This window comes from Lycorma delicatula, chromosome 9, assembly GCF_047948215.1.
Source record: "Lycorma delicatula isolate Av1 chromosome 9, ASM4794821v1, whole genome shotgun sequence".
Lineage (NCBI taxonomy): Eukaryota > Metazoa > Arthropoda > Insecta > Hemiptera > Fulgoridae > Lycorma > Lycorma delicatula.
This window is the reverse complement of record NC_134463.1, coordinates 124,878,972-124,901,176: the sequence shown is the minus strand read 5'-3', so window position 1 is coordinate 124,901,176 and position 22,205 is coordinate 124,878,972. Positions and strand designations below refer to the sequence as shown.

General features: G+C 30.1%; 1 protein-coding gene across 2 annotated transcripts in view; it reads right to left on the bottom strand.

Moving 5' to 3' along the window:
• Nucleotides 1-22,205, bottom strand: part of Vps13 (vacuolar protein sorting 13C) — a 286,208-nt gene that overhangs the window by 177,563 nt on the left and 86,440 nt on the right. For both annotated transcript variants that reach the window (XM_075374575.1, XM_075374576.1), the window contains exons 14-20: nucleotides 21,422-21,574; nucleotides 20,542-20,719; nucleotides 17,358-17,544; nucleotides 14,574-14,665; nucleotides 8,227-8,377; nucleotides 6,407-6,645; nucleotides 1,104-1,256 (exon numbers count right to left, since the gene is read on the bottom strand). In XM_075374575.1, the coding sequence (XP_075230690.1) occupies nucleotides 1,104-1,256; nucleotides 6,407-6,645; nucleotides 8,227-8,377; nucleotides 14,574-14,665; nucleotides 17,358-17,544; nucleotides 20,542-20,719; nucleotides 21,422-21,574 (1,153 nt within the window). The remainder of the gene's footprint in view (nucleotides 1-1,103; nucleotides 1,257-6,406; nucleotides 6,646-8,226; nucleotides 8,378-14,573; nucleotides 14,666-17,357; nucleotides 17,545-20,541; nucleotides 20,720-21,421; nucleotides 21,575-22,205) is intronic.

Sequence of the window (22,205 nt, the reverse complement as noted above, 5' to 3'; positions counted from 1 at the left end):
GAGCATTATCTTGTTCTCCAGCTTTCTCTAATCTGAATAAAATAAGTAATTTTTAGATGTAAAAAAAAATCTTGTTGCTTTTGAATTTTTCATTAAATTTTTACTTTTAAAATCGATACAAAATTAGACAACTATCTCAACTAACTCTATTTTTTTTGTACCAAATTAAAAAAATTGGAAATTTTTATTTATAATTTCAGGGAGTTTTTTTAAGTTTATTTAATTATCTTTTTTTATTAACATATAAATACTGTCTACATAACCAGTTAAAAAACAGTTGCCTGAATGAAAACATGCAGAAAGACAAGGTGAGAATCTGCAGCTTGATCTAAATAAGAAATGATTTCAGAGAAACTAAATAAGCTCTGGAATGGGGGGAATATATATTTTATTTTTACATAATAATTTTCCAGCTAATTTTCACATGCCACTCTGAATATGTAAATAAAGTAAAGATATATATAACTCTGCCATAAAAAAAATTACTACGCGAAGAAAAAAAAAAATTTTCAGTGACCTACTTAGACAATTTTTTTTTAACAAGAGTAACTGTTCCTCTATAAAAAAAAAAAACTGTAAACAGTCCATGTAATAAAGTGTAAAGCTTGATTAAAAAGGTCAAATTAGTCAAATTAAGAATTTCCTTTTTTAATTGAATTATTACAAAAGATATAAAACTTTTATTTCACAAAAACTGTACGCATTATCTGAGAATAAAATAAAGAGTATAATATGGCATATGATAAACAGCTTTGACCAGATTAAACAGACTTTACTGATAATGAAAACAAACACTATCAAGATTATTTAAAAAAAAAAAAAAATTTCTTCAAAATTTAATAATTTAAAAGAGAAATTCTTGCTCATAACAATTTCATAATATATAAATTTGATGTCAAAAGCTTTTTCTAATCAATCAATCAAAAATATTAACGAGGCCAAAAAAGGCTACCATTTTTAGCAAACTTGATGATTATTGAATGAATAGCTTAAAAATAATAATAAAAAGAGAAAATCTTAATTTATAATTCAGTGAATAATTCAATGTCTCAGCTAACTTAATATGTTATTTCTTTATATGCAAGAAGAAAAAAAATACTTACAGAATTCATTAAAACCTGTATATTATTTAACCAATGTATCATATAAAGAAGCGCTTCCTGGTGTACAAGAGCATTTAATTTAGAGAAATTCATTTCAATTAATTGTAGAACAGATTTGTGATAAGTACGAAAATCTGGGCTGGTTTTATCAACCTAGGAAAAAGAAAAAACAAATTCCTTTATACTGTTTGAGAAAAGTAAATGTTAAGCAAATAGTAACTATGTGGAAGTCACATATTTGCCACAAAACACATATGTCTGACTTAATTTAAATCATAAGGAGTAAATATGCTTACCATATACAGGAGTTCTAGTATAACATGTCTACTTACTTCACTCCTTTCTGAATCAAGAGCCTGTCTTTCTTCATTTTCTGTGTATAAGTTCTTTCCTATAATCAGTTTATTTTAAACATTTTATTTCATTCTACATTATCAAATACCTTCTCCAAATCTAGAAATGCTATATTGGTGGCTTTGATCTTCTTTATCTTTCTTTTCTATATATCTAAAAAGATTTTTATTTAATATTTTACACTGCGTTTGAAAAAAGCTATACACTGTCACACACTTGCACAATTTGTAATATCGACTTATCTTACAGTAGTTATAGGAAATGGCACTGTGATCATCCAGGCACATCTGCAAGCATTTTTTCTTGCTTTCAAAGAACAAGAACATGCATTCGTTCTTGTTTACAAGTCGCTCATGTGAAATGTTCTTGGTAAAATCATGAATGGCAGTAGTTCATGGAAGTTCCTGGAAGCTGTAGGGGGGGGGGGGGGTTCCTTGACAAACATTATTTTTTGCATAACCTAGAAGTAATAGTGAACTTAAGACTGGAGAAAGTGATAGTCACAAGCGCTTAGAAATGATTCAATCTCTGAAAAACTCTTGCTGTAACTTGATGGACTGCCTGCAATATAGTCGGTCATCTCATCTTGTTGAATCCAAGCATTATTAATTTCATCCTAAGTTAGCTTTCAAGGATGAACTAGTGAATGATTTCACTGTAACTGAAATGTAAGCTGAATCTATTGTTTCTGTGAAGAATATCAACTTGACTATTCTTCAACTGGATATTGCAATTCACATTCCAATCGTCTGAAATGAGGAGGAATTTTACATACGGGATACGGATTAATATTTAATGTCCTTTTTCAGACATAAGCTCGTTCTGAAACCTAAGGGATCATCACCCAGTACCTTTTGTAACATAATCTTATCATGTATAAACAATCGTAGATTATTTTTTATGAATAAGATGTTAAACTGATGGTTTGATTATTCTCACATTTTATTGGCTCCTGTTTTTTTGAATATAATATCTAATATATTTTAAAAATCTGTGAATACTTTTCCAAACTCTATGTAGTCTATTCAGTCCTGGCATCGAGCCCCGGTTAGCTGAGGTATTCTCTGTTAGGATGAGAATGGATATGTGGAGAATTCTGTGATGGAGCTGTGGTGTGGGGGATGTAAGCATTGACCTTGCTCCCAAAAGCGAACAAGGACAGAGAGAAATAAGGTATATTTTGAATTTAAGACATGTATTAATAGAAAAGGTATATTTTAAGGTATGAGTATATAAGTATTTTAAGGTATAAGGTATATTTTAAATTTGTGAATCTCTTTTTTTGATTCTTGGCGCAAATGCCAATTCATCTGGAAGCAGAAGCAGTTGGCGTGCAGGCTGCTTATGTTGTTTTCTCAAGTTCAGTACATACAGTAAAAAAAACCAATCACCAAGTTGCAGTTGTGATATTGAGCGGATACGTTCGGTTTGTCCGTGGTTTTAGTAAGTTCTGAGATGCTTGTCGTAGTTATTGTTCTTTTTTTTTTGTTTTGAAGACTCGTCTTTAATAAAAAAATATGTCAAAAGTAAACAACAAAAAGAATTATGCCTCTAATTAGGAAAGTTGACCGAGATAAACTGAAAACTGGTAAAAGCATAGCTTCAGTAGCAAAACCGCTTAACATTAGTGAATCAACTATTTGCTACATAATAAAACATAAAGAAAAGATACAGAAAAGTATAACGGTAGGTCTTCTCAATCGGCTAAGGTTATGTCTATATGTCACAACACAAACATTGAAAAAACTGAAAAAGCTTTGAATTTATGGTTCGAAAATCAAATGCAAAAAAAAAGGGTACCTCTCAGTTCACTTCTTATTTAAGAAAAAGCATGTTTTGATGACCGTGTTAAATCTCAGAATGAAAGTGGGACCGGTGCAGTTACGTTTTATGCTAGTAAAGGATGGTTTGAAAACTTCAAGAAACAGTTGTCCCTGCTCAATGTTAGCATAACTGGAGGGACAGCATCAGCTGACCACAAAGCAGTGCTTTCATTTCTAGACAACTGCATAAACTCATATTAACAAAAGGTGATTTAGCAGATCAAGGTTTTAATGCAGATGAAACAGACTTCTGTTGGATGAGGATGAACCTTTTTATCAATAAAGGAAAAGTCTGCTCCAGGTTTTAAAAAGTCTTAAAGTACATCTGACAGTCCTGTTTTGCTGCAATGCTAGTGGTGACTTCATGCTGAAACCAACTCTTGATTACAAATTATTAAATCCAAGGGCTTTGAAAGGTAAAGATAAAAATCATTTACCAGTTTTATGAAAATGAAACCAAAAAGTGTGGATAACAGCATCTCTTTTTATTGAGCGGTTTCATTTTTTTGCGAAACATGTTAAACTTTATCTGAAAACAAAGTCTTTGCCATTTAAAGTTCTTCTTTTAATTGATAATGTTACAGCACATCCAGAAGTAAAATGTTTGCATCCTAATGTAGAAGTGTTATTTCTGCCACCAAACATGTCAGCTCTGATTCAACCTTTGGATTAAGGGATCATTGCTGCTTTCAAAGCCAATTATCTGCATACTTTCAGTGGACTGAGGTGGATTCATTGACTGTAAGCTAGCGGTGAAATTACACCACTGTAGATTACATTGTAAACATTAAGGAGTCAGTTGATGAAATTAAATTATCAGCAATCAATACACACTGGTGGAATCTGTGGTCTGACAATATTAAGAGAAAAATGAAAACTGAAAAAAAAAGCTGATAAAATTGTGAACGATAGTGTGCAAATAGCACATAAAATTCAAGAAGGTTTCAATGAAATCAATGCTTCAGATGTTCAGGAACGGATGAACAGTGACAAGGAAGAGCTCACCGAAGAAGAAATTTGAGAGCTGATAACACAGTCTTTACCTACAATGAAAGATGAAGAGAAAAATTAAATTACGAGTGAATTAAACTTAAAATCTGTAAATTAAATTTTTTGTCTAGCCAGGCAGCTAATAACAAAGGTTTCTGAAACTGATCCTTTTCTAGAGCAGTCAATAAATTTTAAATGACAACTTGAAACAGCATTAGCACCGTATAGCGAATTATGTAAAGAACTAGAAAATAAAATTAATAATAAAACAAAAATTAAGTTTTTTTTTTAAAGAATACAGTAAGTTAACATAGGCCTACATTATGTGGTTAAAACATTCTATTTTATCTTAATGTTTACCGTTTTATACATACTGTACACTAGTTTTTCATTGTTCAAATTAACATGACATGAATAAAAACACAAACGTGGATAAAAATACAATATTGTATGCAAGTAAACATATTCATTATGTCTACACTTGTTTATAAGCATATAGTATGTTATTATGTAATTTTTTAATAGGTACTGTAGCGTAAAAAATTAAATACCCTTCTCGCCATTCAGGGTTTCATTATTTGCTCTATTTACAGAATGGAACCCCTGAGAATAGAGAGATTGATGTAATGATCTGAGTGCATAGTCTAATTAAATTTAGATACAGGAAGAGTTTTTGTGCGACACCTTCAATGTTAGAGGAAGGTGCAGGTATCGTGCTTCTGCGAATCGGTAAATTTAATATTTGAAGATTGTAAATTATGAAAATGGTCATGGTTGGAAGAGGCTATATAAAGGCATTAATAGGTTCTGTAAATACACTGATGGAAATGTCTGCCGAGGCATATGCTTCAGTGGGATTCTGACAGAGGCCAAACTGATGACTGTGTTAAGTTATCAAGTTTAAAAGACAAGCCCATCAGGGCTAGGCATGGAGGGGGTGGTGAGGCGACCAGGATCGTCACAAGACAAGTGTCTCTCACTACAGGGTTCAGGGTTTGTTGGATGATTTAGTCATGCTTCTCCTAAACAAGATTATAATCTATGGCAAATCATCTATCACAACTGCCTAAACTTATTTTTGTTTGAGTTTTTACGAGCTTAATTAAATCTCAAAATAGAATTTTCAGTTTCTCTATATATTCCTGCCACCTGTAAGTTCTTTCCCCCCCCCCGTCACTTTCTCTCTCAAATAATGGTTTTCCATCTACAGCTCATATACTAATAGTTTTAGTTTTATTTCCGCGTAAGTTTTTTCTTATTTTTCTCTATGTTACATGTACATTTTCAATAATATTTTTTTAATATTATTTTGCATTTTCTATTAATAATATACATGTCTTAAGTGCATATACAGTTCCTGACTTTATCGTTTCTACAGTATTTATCCATTCTATGTTACTTTATTCATTAATTGCGATATATATTTTTTTAACAGTTTTGTACAACTGTTACCTCTCTACCTTAACTCCCCTCCCGTCTTAATTATTCCATTTTTTATATTTATCCATTCGTTTTCAACTCTACTCACTTTTTTGGTAATTTCTAAGTTTGTATACTTTTCTCAGCACTATAAAAATACCTGTGTAAATATTACCTTTGGATTTGTTTATGCAGCTGTCAAAATTTTTGAGACTTATCTTCCTCAGAATTTACAGTAGCTTAATTTTTCTCTTTACACCGTACAAATTTAAAATGCAATGGAAGAACAAAAATCCTAGTCTTAGTTTTCTCAACTTTTGCTTATCCAATTACTTAATCACTTATTCAACAAAATTACCCGTCTGAACACAAAGCCTCTTAGCCCTATGTTCATGACAAACATTCATATGACTTTTGTTAAACTTATGATTCTACTACTGAACTTTTCCTTGTCTTATTATTGTCAGGCCAATAATAAGACAAAATTCACAATCACTGTCGCTGTACAATGAATAATACAATCTGATTATATCAACGGTTAATGGGTTTCATTAGTTTACGCTAATTATGTGCATTGAACAACTCTGTAATCATACTTCCTGGAATAATTTTTTTTTTAAATTAAAATTTACGTGTACAACGTACAAGGAAATGCAGTTTATATTTCTGCCAATATGGAATTTATAAATAAACACTTTACACATTAAATATACTTACAAGCGTGTATTTAAATTGAAACAAATAATCACTTTCCCCAGTGGTCATAGGAGTACTGATCATCCTTATAAGATTATTTAAATATATCTGAGTGACAGAAAGACCACCGACTAGCAGACTGACACACATATTATATGTCTGCATAACCAAATTTGCTTCAACAGTCATAACTTTTAGAGTAAGGAAAGGTTTATTATCTCCTTTACTGCTTTCCTTCTGGAGTAATTCAATAACAATTTCTGTAAATAAAAGAACATAATAAAATTAAAAAAAAAAAAAAAAAAATAATAGGAATTAATACAACAGGACTTCTATGTCGGTTACACATTGAAGTTGAAAGTTGGATTTCATGCCCGCTATTGTCTGTTTTTATTATTTATTTGTATGGAAGTTTTTTTTTTAATATAATGTTTTCATTTCCAAACAAAATTATATAACACTTTCTTACTTATTAATATTACAAATACCATACAAAAATTATAAATTATTACAAATTAGTTAATTGTGTTATGTAAAACTCATCGCCAAGCGTAGGTGTAAACTTCAAGATTATTTACACATTTTACAGGCAAATAAATAGTTTTTAAAATAACATTGTATCTATATTTAAATAAATAAACAGACATTTATTTCAACTAGATCAGATTATCTACTAAAATGTTCCCCTTATATAATTATAATTTTTAATGAAAAAAGATATAATTTTTAATGAAAAATTCATATTATAAGACACGCAACAGTCGAGTAACATCTAGTAAACAAATTTCATTATAATATTTGATTAACCTGTATCAGCTGAAATAATCAAATCACCTACTTCAAATTTTTACATACACTGTTATAAATTTCCATAAACTCATACAACATTTTTGGCTGAAAATTGCAGAGGGATATGTTTAACCGATCTCAACTAAATTTATCAAATTAATTCAGAAAATGGTGCTACATGAATGTCACTTTCTGCAACTAAATTGTTTTTAATAATCTTATCTAATTACACAAAATAATTATATTTTAATAATTAAACGACTGAAGGCATTTGAAAGCAGAAAAATAGTTTTGAGATTAAAATTTAAAAAGAAGAAACATTTTTCCATAAATACAAAATTAAAACACTATAATACAGTATTGAAACCAGTAATCCTCTACGGATAAACTTCCAATGTAACAAATGTAGAATCACTTTTAAAAACAGAAAGGAAAATTTTAAGAATAACCACGGCCCAAGAAAACGAAAGTCAATCCAGAATCCAATTAAATAAAAAATTTTATAAAATTAAAATAAATAACATTTTTGAAGATTTAGAAACTACAATCCAAAAAAGAAGAAATTTTAAGGGATATATGATTCGAATAGATTGAACGACAAACATTTTGATAAATTTTTGAAATATAAACCACTGCCTCCAAAAATAAAACAAGTAAAGGAAGAACTAAGTAAAATAAATATAAAATAAAAGATTGTCAAGATAGGAAAAAATTTAGAGAAAAATTCTGCAAATAGAGATTCTTATGAATGTAAAAAGAAAAGAGAGTGCATGTTCTCAACAGAAGAATGAAAAACTTGCATAATGAAAGAATAAAAGAATTCTGAAGGAGAAAGAGAAAAATCAGAACAGAAGGAATTAAAATGATATTTGCGTGGTCCTCTGCGGGTCTGTTTGAAGAAAAAACAATTTCAGCTAGGATTCATCAAAAACATTAATAAACACACATCACTTGTGGAGGACAAGTCATGATGTGAGTGAAGCTATACATAAAGCTGATTCACAGTACAATAAAAAAAAATTAATATGACTATAAACAGTTCACATTATTACCGTTTAACTGAAATCTAGCATCAAGATCAGTAAACTGTGTCATCTCTTCTTCTGATGTATAATTTATAGATTTCAGTTTCCTTCTACTGTAATCAAGTTCCTTATCTAATCCTAATTTAAATATTGAACTAGAAGATCCGTATAAGTTGATCTGTAAAAAAAAATAAATTTAATAAAATATATGCATTTTAATCTCAAAGCCTCCTTAATTAATTTAGAACTTACTAAAATACATTTTCCATGTTGATATATTTCTGAAACAATATGAAGACAAATGCAAGTCGACAAATTCAGTTCCAGAAATATATATAAAATATAATACATAATACATATATAATATAATTAATATATATTTACATAAAATGCAACCCAAAAACAGTCTTTTAAAAAAATTTGAATTAACTGCGCTACAACCCCACATTTTACTAGAATAGACTCGTCAAACATCTATCGCTCCAATGCAGTAAACTACTGGTAGCCTTTACAAAGCACAATGCAACCAGAACTTTTAGTGCATTGTGAATGAGAAGATGGTGTTTTCACAAGAGGAATGTGTTTTTATCACAGAGTTGTACTCAGTATGCGATCAGTGACTGGAGTGCAAGAATCTTTAAATGTATATACCCAGTTCCTAATAAAACATCAGTATTAAAATCAATGACTGAATCCATTAAAACAGGTTCTGTTAACAACAAGGCCACAAAAGATCGAGGGCGACACAGTCACTGAAATAGCATGGTATATCTTCATAACCATGACGCAAGAAAACGAAAGTCAATACAGAATCCAATTAAATAAAAAAATTTATAAAATTAAAAAAAATATATATAAATAACATTTTTGAAGATTTAGAAACTACAATCTGAAAAAGAAGACTAAATTTTGAGGGATATATGATTCGAATAGATTTATATAGACTGAACAACAAACCTTTTGATCAATTTTTGAAATATAAAACTGCGTCCAAAAATAAAACAAGTAAAGGAATGTAAAAAAAAAAAAAGAGAGTGCATGTGCTGGACAGAAGAACAAAAAATCAGAACAGGTTCGATAGCGTGGTATATCTTCATGAACATAGACTATATTATTAAGGCATTTCATTATAAAATATTAATCTTTGTATTACACTGCATACTTTTTCAGTCCTTGTCTGACCTCAATGGATCACTTTAGTCAATTTTCTGGTTCGTTTTCTTTGGACTTTATTGGTTTGTTTTTGCCAATATTTTTTTCATATTTTGAACCTTAATTTTTCATTATTCATCCGTTAACTGCACAATTTTAGTCACTTTGTCCATTTTAAAACATTTTGTGTTTAGAGATTTTTTTAACTTTGGTTTACCCTCAATCCTCAGTCCAGTCTCTTCTGGATCTTCTATAATTACAGTGATATACGAGGATTATTTTTTTTCAAGGTCCGATCGGTCGCAAAATAAAAACCCATGCAAAAATCGGATGAACCTTTGCGCATGTGTTGTGCAGCATCTCTAGTATGGCCTTCAATCACGCCGAGTCACTTCGTTTAGTTCTGAACACACAGCTAAATATGTCTACAACAATAGCATCTTCCGCCAAGTTTGAAGTGCGTGTGGTAATTTGATTTCTTCAGGATGAGGGGTGTAACGTGGCTGAAATTCATCAACGAATAAGTAATGTGTACAGTTAAACTTCAATGAGTGACAGCAAAGTGCGACAATGGTGCAGAAACTTTAAAGCAGGACGTACAGATGGTCATGATGCAGGCGGTCAGGGAAGGAAGCAAGTGTCAACCGATGATCTCGTGATTGTGAGTAAGAGACTTCAGTACCGCAAACTGTGTGCGAGATGGGTTCCCAAGATGCTGTCTGACCATCACAAAACAATGAGAATGGACGCCTCCCTAACGTTTCTCCAGCGCTACCACAATAAAGGAGAAAATTTTTTGAACAAAATTGTCACAGGGGACGAGACATGGGTCCATTTTGAAACTGAAAAAATAAAAGAACAATCCAAACACTGGATGCATTCTCATTCTCCAGTAAACCAAACAAGTTCAAGCGAACCTTCTCCAACAGAAAGCGTATGGTTACTGTGTTCTGGGACCGGAATGGAGTTCTCTTGGTGGAATTCATCGAACGTGGCACAACTATCACTGCAGCCTCATACTGCGTGACTCTTCAACGTCTACGAAGGGAAATTCAGAATAAGCGGAGAGGAATGTTGTCATCAGGCATTGTCTTTCTCCATGACAATGCTCGGCCGCACACTGCAACTGTAACAAAGAAGCTCCTGCAGCGTTTTCGTTGGGAAGTATTTGATCACCCACCATACAGCACGGACTTGGCTCCATCTGATTTTCACCTCTTTGCTCATATGAAACACTGGCTAGGAGGACAACATTTTGGCACAGAGCTGCAGACCAGCATAGAAACATGGCTGAAAACACAAGTGGCTCCATTCTATGACGAGGGTATTGGAAAGTTGGTACCACAACTAAAATGTTACTACAACAAAAGTCTAAATAAGAGTGGCGACTATGTAGAAAAATAGCGTAACTATGTAACTACTTGTTACAAATAAAAAATTGTTTATTTTCACTGTGGTTTTAATTTAGTGACCGATCGGACCTTGAAAAAAAATAACCCTCGTATCTTCTGCCAGATTTCACACTGAGCACTCCGGTTATAAGTTGTTTATAATAACCTATGGTTATAATAACCTATTCTCTGGCATTCTAAAGATGTGGAAGAAATGGGAAATTCTGTGATTTTTTATAAGACTGATCATCGGTTCCACATTTCTATAAACAGTTTCATTAGTGGGAATTCTCCACACACCATCCTTTTTGTAATTTTTATTATGTAGGTTCTGATGATCCTAAATTTGGTTTTAATTGTCTGATCACTTTTACATTCATTTTTAATTTGGATTAGGGTTTAACAGGTGTAGAACACTTCTGGTAAAATACCAGTTCTGTAAATTTTATATTTTGATCATTAATTTGGATTTTATTAATAAATAATGAATCTAATGCCATTACTTCCGCCTTCTCAAATGATATTTTACATCCGATTCTTCCTGAAATTTTTTCTAAACTTGTTATTTGATTTTTAGAGTTTCCTCTACTTGCAGTTCTAAGGTATTCTTAATTTTGTTCAGAATTATTTGCAATAAGATTTTATAAGTACAATCCAACAGAGTAATTCCTTTGTAAATGTCTGGATCGGTTTTATAGCCTTTCTTGAAGAGTTGATGGATGATCCCTGTTATCCAATGATCTGAAAGTTTCTCATTAATCTAAATTTTATTTAAATGGCTGTGAAGTTCTGTAAGGGAAATGTGACATTCATTTTTTCATATTTCTGCGAATACCTAATCTTTGTCACAAGTTTTTTAGTTTTTCATTTCTTTTATTGCTTGAATCAGTTCTTGGAATGTTGGTGGGTCAATGTTAGTTGGTTTTGACAGGATTTTCATATTAGTTTTTACTTCTAGCAACTCTGTTGGCTCTTTGCAGTTTAATAATTTACTGAAAGATTTGGTCAGTATTTCTGCATTCTCTAAATTGTTATGAGCTAGTTTTCCTAGCTCATTTTTTAACATCAATGTTGGTGAATCATGTTTTTCCAGATATTTCCCGAAGGTTTGATAATAGTCACGAGTTTTACTCTTGTTAAATCCCTCTTGAATATGGTCCAGCATATTTTTGTAATAAAATCTTTTAGGATTACAAATTATTTTGCTGGTGATTTTACGTATTTCAATTAAATTTTTAGTAGTTTCTTCAGACTTCCTGGCTTGATGTTTAACTATGATTGATGTCTTTTTTCAAGTATTAAATCACAGTTTGTGTTCCACCAGGCATGTTTCTTTTTAGGTTGAAATGGTGCAAGTTCTTTCGTGATGGATTTTAATTTTAGGACCAGCTCATCTAAATTTTTGATACTATGAACTTCTTGTATTCTTTTAAATTCTTCATTATCGATTAAATTCGTTAGGTCAAAATTTCTTTTATTCTTTTTAAATGGGGTTAGTTTAATTTTTATTTTGACAATGCAATAGTCAGAACCAGAATCAGTTCCTCTCAAAACTTTTACATTCTGGATCTCTTTATGATAATTTTTACCGTGAAATCATGGTCTAACTGAAATTTGGCCTTTTTATAATTTGTATGTTTCCAGGTTTTTAATTCATGTGGAAGACATTCAAAATATGTAGATTTGGTAGTTAAATTGTTATTTCTGCACAATTAAGTGGTTTTAATACCATTTTTGTTTGTTCTTTTTGTGCTGGCTATTTTCTGATTACATCTCTGTATTTTCTTTCCTGGCCAAGTTGTGCGTTGAAATCTCCAAGCAATACTTTGATGTGATTCGCAGCAATATTAACAATCATTTTATCCAGGATTTCCCAGAATTCTTGAACCTCTTTTTCTGAGACTTTTTTCTCATTTGTTGGTTGTGGGTATTGATGAATGTGTAATTTTTATTAGTCGATTTACGGGTTAATATGGAGATTTTCGAAGATTGAGATTTAGATTTCAAAATGAAATCTATTATTTTAAGACCGAGTATAAAACCATTGCCAAATTGTACAGCATAATTTCTCATGACTTTTTTACTCGGAATCCCTCTGTAAAGTCTATACCCTTGACTTTCCATCGAGTTCTGAAAAGTGTTTCTCATTTCTTGCAAGGTCATAATCAGTATTTTCTCTTTGTCACAGATATCTGTACAAATTTTCAGTTTTCCTGATTTTCTTAGGGAATTAACACTGCGTGAGGCAAAGTATGAAATTTTGTTATACTTTATTAGATTTTGGTGTGACTTTTATGAGAGTTTCTAGATGCTCTGATTCATCCAAGTTTTCTAAGTGTTACCCTACTGTGTCTGATTGGCAACTTTTCTGATCTCTGGATCAGCCAGTAGAATTTTCTGTAGAAAACTTTCCATTTTTGACTGTCAGAATAGTCATACTCGATTTATATATATAAATTATTTTAATAAATATTATGTATATTATATTGAATGATTTATTATGTGAAAAATTTATTCATGTAAATTCATCTGATTGTAATAAGATAATACAAACATCAATTTAACTTATATTAATATATATATAACTTATATTAAACACAGTAATAGAAGAAACAATGTAGGAAGAAGGATATGTAAAAAATAAAATAGCAATAAACTTTAAATTAATAAAAAAACCAGTGCACCTGACCCTATAGGGAAGACACCCACCATGTGGCTGTTTCGGTTACCACACCACCCCTCATTATATCTGGCCTTTATGGGCCTTACTGGAGGTCATCTTCAGAACCTTGGGAAAAGGCATCTCTTAGCCTTGTTCTTCGTTCAGTCAGAATGCTACCGATGCAAATACCATATGTAATATCGGTATACTACTAGGAAACTCTTTACAACAAAACACATCTATCTCAAATCTTTAGCAAAACTGAGTGACATGAAGGAACTGAAATTAAAAAAGGCATGAGGTAGGCAAGATGCTGTCCAAGGGTTGTCCTCAGGGCAGTGTGTAGAATCCATTGTTATGGGTGGTGGAGTTTGATTCCCTTCTGGATGGAATCATTGTGTGATGATTGTGGCTTATGCTGATAATGGGTTCCTGCTGGTCAAAGGAAGCTTACAGGACTCAAGTTCCGTAAGAATTGGAAAAACTGGGCCGAATGGGTAATCGTTGAAAGTTTCATCAGATACCTGACAAGAGAACAGATTGCTGAGGGAATTTAGGGTTCTGCCTGGTCTTTCCTGTGTTTTGGTTTTGTTGTTCTTGTGTTATAAGGTTTAATGTTTTTGTACTATTTTGTTTTATTTTTATTTCTTGTTTTGTGTTATGTTATGATTGTGTGTTAAACTTCTAACCTATCGGGTAGGTAGTTGCATTTTTTAACAACACACATGATCATTTCTGCATTCAAAAACATATATGAAGATTACCCAATTTTATGGTTTTAGATAACACATTATAATGTAAAATTAGTATAGCCAATATAATAGTTATACAAATTTTCTTAATATTGTATTAACTTAAAAAAAATGATTGTCTAATTGGTAAACTATTTAATTATAAAAGTTTGTATGTTAGTCACTCGTGGGATAAGAAAACCTCCATTTGTCAACCAAGGGCCAATTTGATTCTCAACTGAACAGTATAAATTAATTTATAAAGTAGTAATAATCTAAAATAACAATTTTTTGAAAAAAAAAAAAATTGATGTTAACACCATTGAAAGAATAGAATCATTGTGTCAAGCTTTAAATTAATATAAAATTAACTGCAGAGCTCAAATGGTATATTTAAAAATATGAATAGAAACAAACAGTTAAAGAATACTTGCTTACTCCAGAATATGGATCTTCAGGAACCGGTTTAGGTTTTGTTTCGCTAAAAGGAATACTGAGCAATAATGATATAGTATCAAATAATCTTTTCTCTGAAACAAAAAGTTACAAAAACAAAGTATTTATTTATTAAGAATGTTAATTACATTAACATCACATTAAGTGATAATAAAAGTATATAATTTGGTAACAAAAATTTTGAGCCTTTATGTAAATAAAGCATTTGCTTACAGTAGTTGAGCAAATGATTAATGATAATTAATAAAGGTTGACCATTAAACCGATTATTAAATGCTTGTTAGAAAATTGGAAACTTAATATAAAATGAACATCAATACAAAATGATATGTTAAACAGTTTAACATAAAAATACAAAATCAAATGGTCAAATCACAAACAAACAGAATAGGTCATGGAGTTTTGCAGCAACAACCCGAGACATGTGTATAGTTGCATTATTGTGGTAAAAGAGCTCGTTCTTTTTGTCCAATACTAATATTTAGCCCTAACAACAATCAGTCCATTAGTGAAGCGCAATACTCCCTGGTGTAGTTACCATTGTTGCTTTCTCCGACACACCTTTATCTGCTCCTATCCACTGTTTTGATGGCAGTTTTTCACCGGTGTGTAATGGCAAATCCATGTTTCAAGTGCTGCAATAGATCATTGAAGAAATTCAGCAGAATCATATTTAAATTAGCTGGTGATCTGTGGATTTTTGTGACAATTTTGTCAGCGATAGTGGTTTTTGGCATCCTGAGCACTCACCTTGAATAGATGTCTGACCACATTTAAATTCAACAACCTGCTTTTTACTGTAGAAAACAAAGGAGAAGAATCCTTTAAAGTGGAATCTCATTCTTTTTGCATGTCCATCAATATTAAGCCTTTTAAAACAAAGTACTTTATAGCAGCTTAAACTTGAATTTTTTTGATTTTTTATAAAATGTTAACACTAGTTTGTTTTAATCAATCTTCCCAAATAAGCAACTAAATTCACATGTCTGAAACTTCACAGCCTGTCATCTAAAGGATCATACTTGGCAAATATCAAAGTCATTTGGTTACATTTGCGCTAGCTCTGTTTCAGGCAGAGAACTTTCCAAACGACTGTGGTATATGGACTTTAATCATATCTATTTTTTATCTTATATTTGTTTTTGTATTTGTAATTTATCTTATTAAAACTTAATTACAAAAAGAGTAAAACTGAATCTATAACAGAGTGAGAGTAAATGTGGAAGATATTTCTTCCTGGCAATTGTGCCTGAATACACGTTTATGCTTTTTTAATAGTTATTGGAATGCTGCTATTAATGAAAAAAACTTCCAAGACCTTTTTCAAAGATCTATAAAATATGAATTCTAAAAGAATGCAAAATTATTTAAAAATAAATATCTAAAATTAAAATCAAAAATTTTTAATGTAATGACCAGTTGTTAAAATAATAAAATTAACTGTTTTAATTAATATTTGCAGTATATTTTTTAATATTAATTTCTAATACAACAATTTTTGATGTTATCGTCTTGTCCAAACTGTGTAACTGTCATGACATAAGCCGCTGTCATGAACCTGCTCACAGAGCAGGTTCTTTGTTTATGGTAAAATTAAAAACGTGGTTTTACTAAAAAGTGTTAAAAACAAAGACAACTGTTATGTAACTAAACAAAAAAATAAAAGAGATTTCTACTTTATAAAAAATAAGTCACAAATTCTGTTTAGGTTAGAAAGAAAAAAATGCTTATTTGGCTAATAAAAATATAAATAAATAGATGCAAATATTTTTTTTAACATAACACAAAATCATATCAAAAGTTTATAGCAGTAACTATTTTGAATTAAAGACAGAAAAAATCTATAAAAAAGTGGCACTAAAAAAAAAATTGCACAATTGGAAAATTCTTTTTTGTAGAATTCTTAATTCAAATGTAGCATCAGCAACCATTTTTATCAAATCTGAAATGGGATTAAACCAGTAACTTATTATCAAACATTAATGAACTGGAAGAAAAGCTGCATTTTTGCAGGGTGAATCCTCACTTAAGCAATCAATCATTATACAGATTTCACAATTAATTTAATTAAAAAAGTATAATTTTCTAACTTAATGTAATGTCATGCATTATAAATAAGATGTTTTTTACTGGACAGAAAATTCAGCATCTTGAATAAACAAATAAACATGCTTGAACAAAATTGGATTTATAAAGTAAAAATTGACAGTGGAGATTTGGCCATTGTCAAACATAATCCTACAGTATTAGCAAAATCACACACTGTTTCCAGACACACTACCTACCATAACTAGTGCTGGAACTTCTACTAGATTTGCATAGTTTTTTAGTTTTATGATTTTTTTAAACTGCAGTATGTGCAATAAATACACAACAAAGTTTACAAAGTAGTTTGAACATTATATTTCAGAAGCCCTGTACCCTAGATAAACATATGTTGTGGACTTACTACACATTTTGAATATTTATATACACTTACAAACTATTTACCCGGTGGACATGTGTATTCACCATCTTGCTGAATGCATAGAGCTACAGTGATCAACAATTGTAAGCTTAAAAAAATCAATAATTACAGAACCAAAACAACAGCCTTGGACAGACTAAAATCAGGTTCAGTTTATGAATGATGTTACAAAAATACTCATTCAATTAGGATGAAGCCACTGAAAATACAGCACGTCATACAATAAAAAGTATTTAATAAAATCCACAATACAAATAATTAATAATAGATGAGAAAAAATAATACAATATTTGGTATACCTTGGATTCTAAGTGTAATATTTGGTAAGGTTCCAATAATTTTTAGTTTCGGTAACCTAGGGTCATCGGACACAAGGCACTTATGCACTTCAATAAATAAAGTGGTCGGATGAAGTAAATGTAATTCTGAATTTTCATAATTTTCTAATGTTTTGCGCCACGGTTCACCAGGATGAGCAAGAATAATCTGGAACAAATTTCAGATAATTAATAAATAATGTATTTCAGTTATGTTTACATAACTTTTTTAATTCCTTTAAAAATAAAACCAGAATAATAAAATTTCATGATTTAAAAAAAAAAATGTTCTATTATGAACTGTATTCTGTTGAGCAGAAATTTACTTACATTACTATATGCTGATTTATTGTTTGATGTTCAAAACAAAAAAAAATTACAAAAACAATATTCCACTATGGATGAAATCAAATTTTAACAGGAGAAAGTCTAGCGCACTGAAAAAATAGGAAAAAATTCTATGCTGTAGAATTTGGTTTTCATACTATTCTCTTCTGTAATATTGTCACTATTATGGTTATTGTTGTCATTATCACTTCACGCGTGTAGTCTTAATGGTCAATCTGACAAGCAGCATCCTTTAAATCTCATTCAAATGACAGTTTTCTTACTAGTATAAACATCAGAAATCTTACATGTTCTTTCATTATTGCTTTATCACTTACAATTGCTGTTAAGTAAATTAATCAGACAATATTTATGAGTTAATACATAAAAAATTATACATAATAAAATAAAGTAAAACAAAATCAGTAAAAACATCATTAATACTTTTCTTACTATAAATTTTTAATTTGTTAGCGAATGGAACATTGAAACAAACATTTATTTATACTTGATTGACAATAAATACTGTAACAGGACCATAAATGAACCAAGGTAATGAATTTCCTCATATTAAGAAAGAAAGAGAAAATAATAATAAAAAGAAGACTCTAAATGGGGTTCTTTTCTTGGGAGTAACAGTTTGCTCAACAATTTGTTCTATGTAATACAGACTGTTCATACATACTTTGTAAAAAGCTCTTGTTCAACCTAAGGGTTACTGGACTGGGAAACGAATCAATACAAAAATGTAAGGACGCGGACAGTGAAAATTACTATGCTTCAACAATTAAAAGGATAAGGCAAATACTGGTCCTGCAGGCCAAAGGATATAAATACTGCCAAAGACCAGCGAACATCATCAGTAATTTTGTGAGGCCATGTTCAGTGGTGTCCTGATAACAGCGATATCAGTAAACATGTGGTAACTACAGAGTGAGGAGTACGTTACAAGTTACCAGCGTAGACAGCGGGTGAACACAAGAAGTTGTTCGGTGAGTTATTGGTAAACAGTAGTGAAAGTAACCGTATTTTATTTGTTCATAAAGAGTAGGGTAGTTCTTTTATAAACAATTAAAGTAAACCCACCGGGTTGGTCTAAAGTGGTGAATGTGTCTTCGTAAATCAGCTGATTTCAAAGTCAAAAGTTCCCATGTTCAAATCCTAGTAAAGGCAGTTACTTTTATGTGGTTGAATACTAGATCATGGATACACCGGTATCCATGAACAAAGAACATCGGTTTTTTGATGGTTGGGTTTCAATTAACCACACATCTCAGAAATGGTAGACCTGAGAATGTACAAGACTACACTTCACTTACACTCTTACATATCATCCTCATTCAATCTGAAGTAATACTTGACGGTGATTCCCAGAGGCTAAACAGGCAGAAAAAAACCACAGTAAAAATAATAATGTGGCAAAAATTGTATGAAATTTGGACTTTTTTAGCGTTATCTGGTTAATGCAATATTAGGTTCTAGCGGTCATTATAATCTTTTTAGTAAATTTGAGTGAATTTTGGTTTTTATAATTTGTCATTAAACAAATTTTGACCTTTTTTCAAATTGCGAACATGCTACACTAGGATATTGAGAACACTAGAGTGTCAACAGTAGTTTATATTTGTAAAAGTCTACTTTAATTACTTGTTGATACTGATTACTTTTTCTGTTATTTATTTTTAAATTTGGTTCACGATTAAATTTTTAATAGCAATAGTATTTAGCTTTTTAAGTTACTGATATAAATTTTTTTTTATTTTTGTTTTTATATTTATAAATGTAATTTAATAACAATAAGATGGCCGCTATCGTTTTAACTATTTTTATTATTTATTTTGTTAATATGTTTTTAGGATAATAAAATATATTTGTAAGAAATATTTAGGCTCTAAATATCCTTGTTGAACCACAATGGTGTGACAATACATATAAAAATCAGAACATTAGTGCTTAACTTACAGTTAAATTCACAGAATTAAGGAAAAATTTCAGTCAGAGACATTTCATGTCTTTCAGACAATTCACATTTCGTTGTTAATATTTTCACAATACAAATGTTCTCTTAATGAGCAACAATACTTACATTTTGTAACTAATGATTTAATCAAAGGGTATAAATCTTGAAATGAATATCTTGTAAAATTTAATCAACTTTTTTAAACATATTGTGTCAACTTTTTACTGAAATTTTCATTTTTAAAAATACTTATATTCAACTAAAACATATTCTTAAATTCCTAGATAAAAAGTATAACTGTCTTTACTAATATCACAACTGTTATCATAAATTATTCAGTGATATAACATGAATTATTTTGTAATAGACTGTTGTAAGCTATGCTTTTTACTTATATTTTTTGTCAGTGTAACAACATTTTTTTCACCTTTACTCAAAGTTATTACTGCATAGATATATTTCTGAAATTAAGTAATATAATAGTATTTTATGAATACAGAGATAACAACTTTCATGAAGAAAATAAGGACTTGGATGTCAAACATAAATCTGTGGATTACAAAGACATTATTAGGAATATACGTTGAAGAGAAATACAAAGAGCAATCAGAAAAAAGAGAAAATCCCAAAAAAACACATAATTTAGTTAATTGAAATCTACTAATTGTAAAGCTGATATAAATATAATGATATTAAAACATACCAGAAGAAAAAGGATTGTGGAAGAGTTCTGAATGACTCAAACGATAAAAAGCCAAATTATTAAAAATGAACATTAACTTATATTTTAGAGATTTAAAAGAATTAATTTAACAGCTCATTAATATTTAATATGAAAACTTAACATCTGAAATGTCAATAATAATATAAATGTCATACCTGAATATCTTCAATCTTCAGTTCAAATTTATCGTATGATTCAGACATCATAGTTTCTAAAATTTCATCTTCTTTTCTTCCGCTTTTGTACATTGCTTTTACAGAAGGTGTTAAACTTTGTCTGCCTTTTGTTTTTACACTCAACCTTCCCACATTATAAACAAGGATCATCTCAGACCTGATTTTCACAGAAAAAAGGAACAAGTATTTGAAAATTATCTAGTAACAAATACAGTATTTTTAAAAATAACTGTAGATCTACTGGTAAAAAAAAAGGTATCAATAAAATTATATATTTTGTTAAATTTTTGTTTTAAATATGTGAGGGATAGTTACATATGAAAAACAAATGTGAAGTAGTAGTAAGGTGAACTTGCATTCAGGATTTTTCCCGAACCAAACATATTAGATTTGTATATATGGCTAGTTTTTTACTAAAGCATTATGTCAACAAATTCATAAATTACTAAAAAAAAAAAAAAAAAAAAAATGTTTTTTATTTCAATTATTGCATATGTACAACCAAATAATATTTATTTTATAATCGGCACTTGCTTGATCATAAAAACATGCTTAAAAAATCAATCTGCAAACAAAACCAAAAGAAATATAAAAAGAAAAACATGTTGAAAATTCCACACTTATCAGAAACCAAAACCTATCTATAAAAAAAATTAGTGATTTTAAATATAACACGTTCATCATCTGATGTGTACACAAATGAAAACATCCACCCAAAAGATCTTAATTTAAGTGATGCACCAAGAGTTAAAAAAAAAACAGAAATATGATAACATAGATCTCTGGTGTTTTAAAAAAAAAGTGCATTATATTACTAGATGTTTACATTACATATCAATAAATTCATCATATCACTTACTCAGAGTATAATCCTGAATACGGAATAATAACATATGATGCCATTACATCTATCTTCAAATTGAGACGGGAATGCTGTTGTATTGTATATTGCAGACCTAGTGCTGACTTCTCTTTTACTTCGGCCAATTTCATATTTGCTGCCATCTGCAGTCTGTAAATAAATTCACACCAAATACATTAATTTCACACGATCAAAATAACCATCTTCCAAGTTCCCAGTCATAATTCAAGATTATGACCTATAAAGCTATAGTATAAAGAAGAATAAAAGCATTGTTATTACAAAAAAGTAATCACCATCTAAAAGTATGATCTGAGTTCATATAAAACTAATAACATAAAATTTTCAGTTTTACAAAAAAAAATTTGAATAAACACTTAATGAAAACATTAGAAAAAAATTAAAATGTTATTTGGCATATCATTCAGTTAATATTTTTAAAAAAAATGATATCAAATATTGTTTTTTACACACAAAATTTTTTCTTTTTATCAACTTCTTATTTTTAATTAAAATACTTCACAATTACTATTTTCCTGACCTTTTAGGTAGTCAAACTGGTGGTACGTAAACTGCATATTTCACAAACCCCACAAGAAAAAGTCACACGGTGTGAGATCAGGTGATCTTGGAAGCCAGAACTGAAGAGTCAGGTCTTCATTCCTGATGTGTCCTATCTACTGTTAAGGTAGAGATTCATTCAGATAGCGTCTGTGCAAATAACATCTAGGTGCCATGGGGCAGAGCTCTGTCCAGTTGAAAAATGAAGTCTTGTGAATCT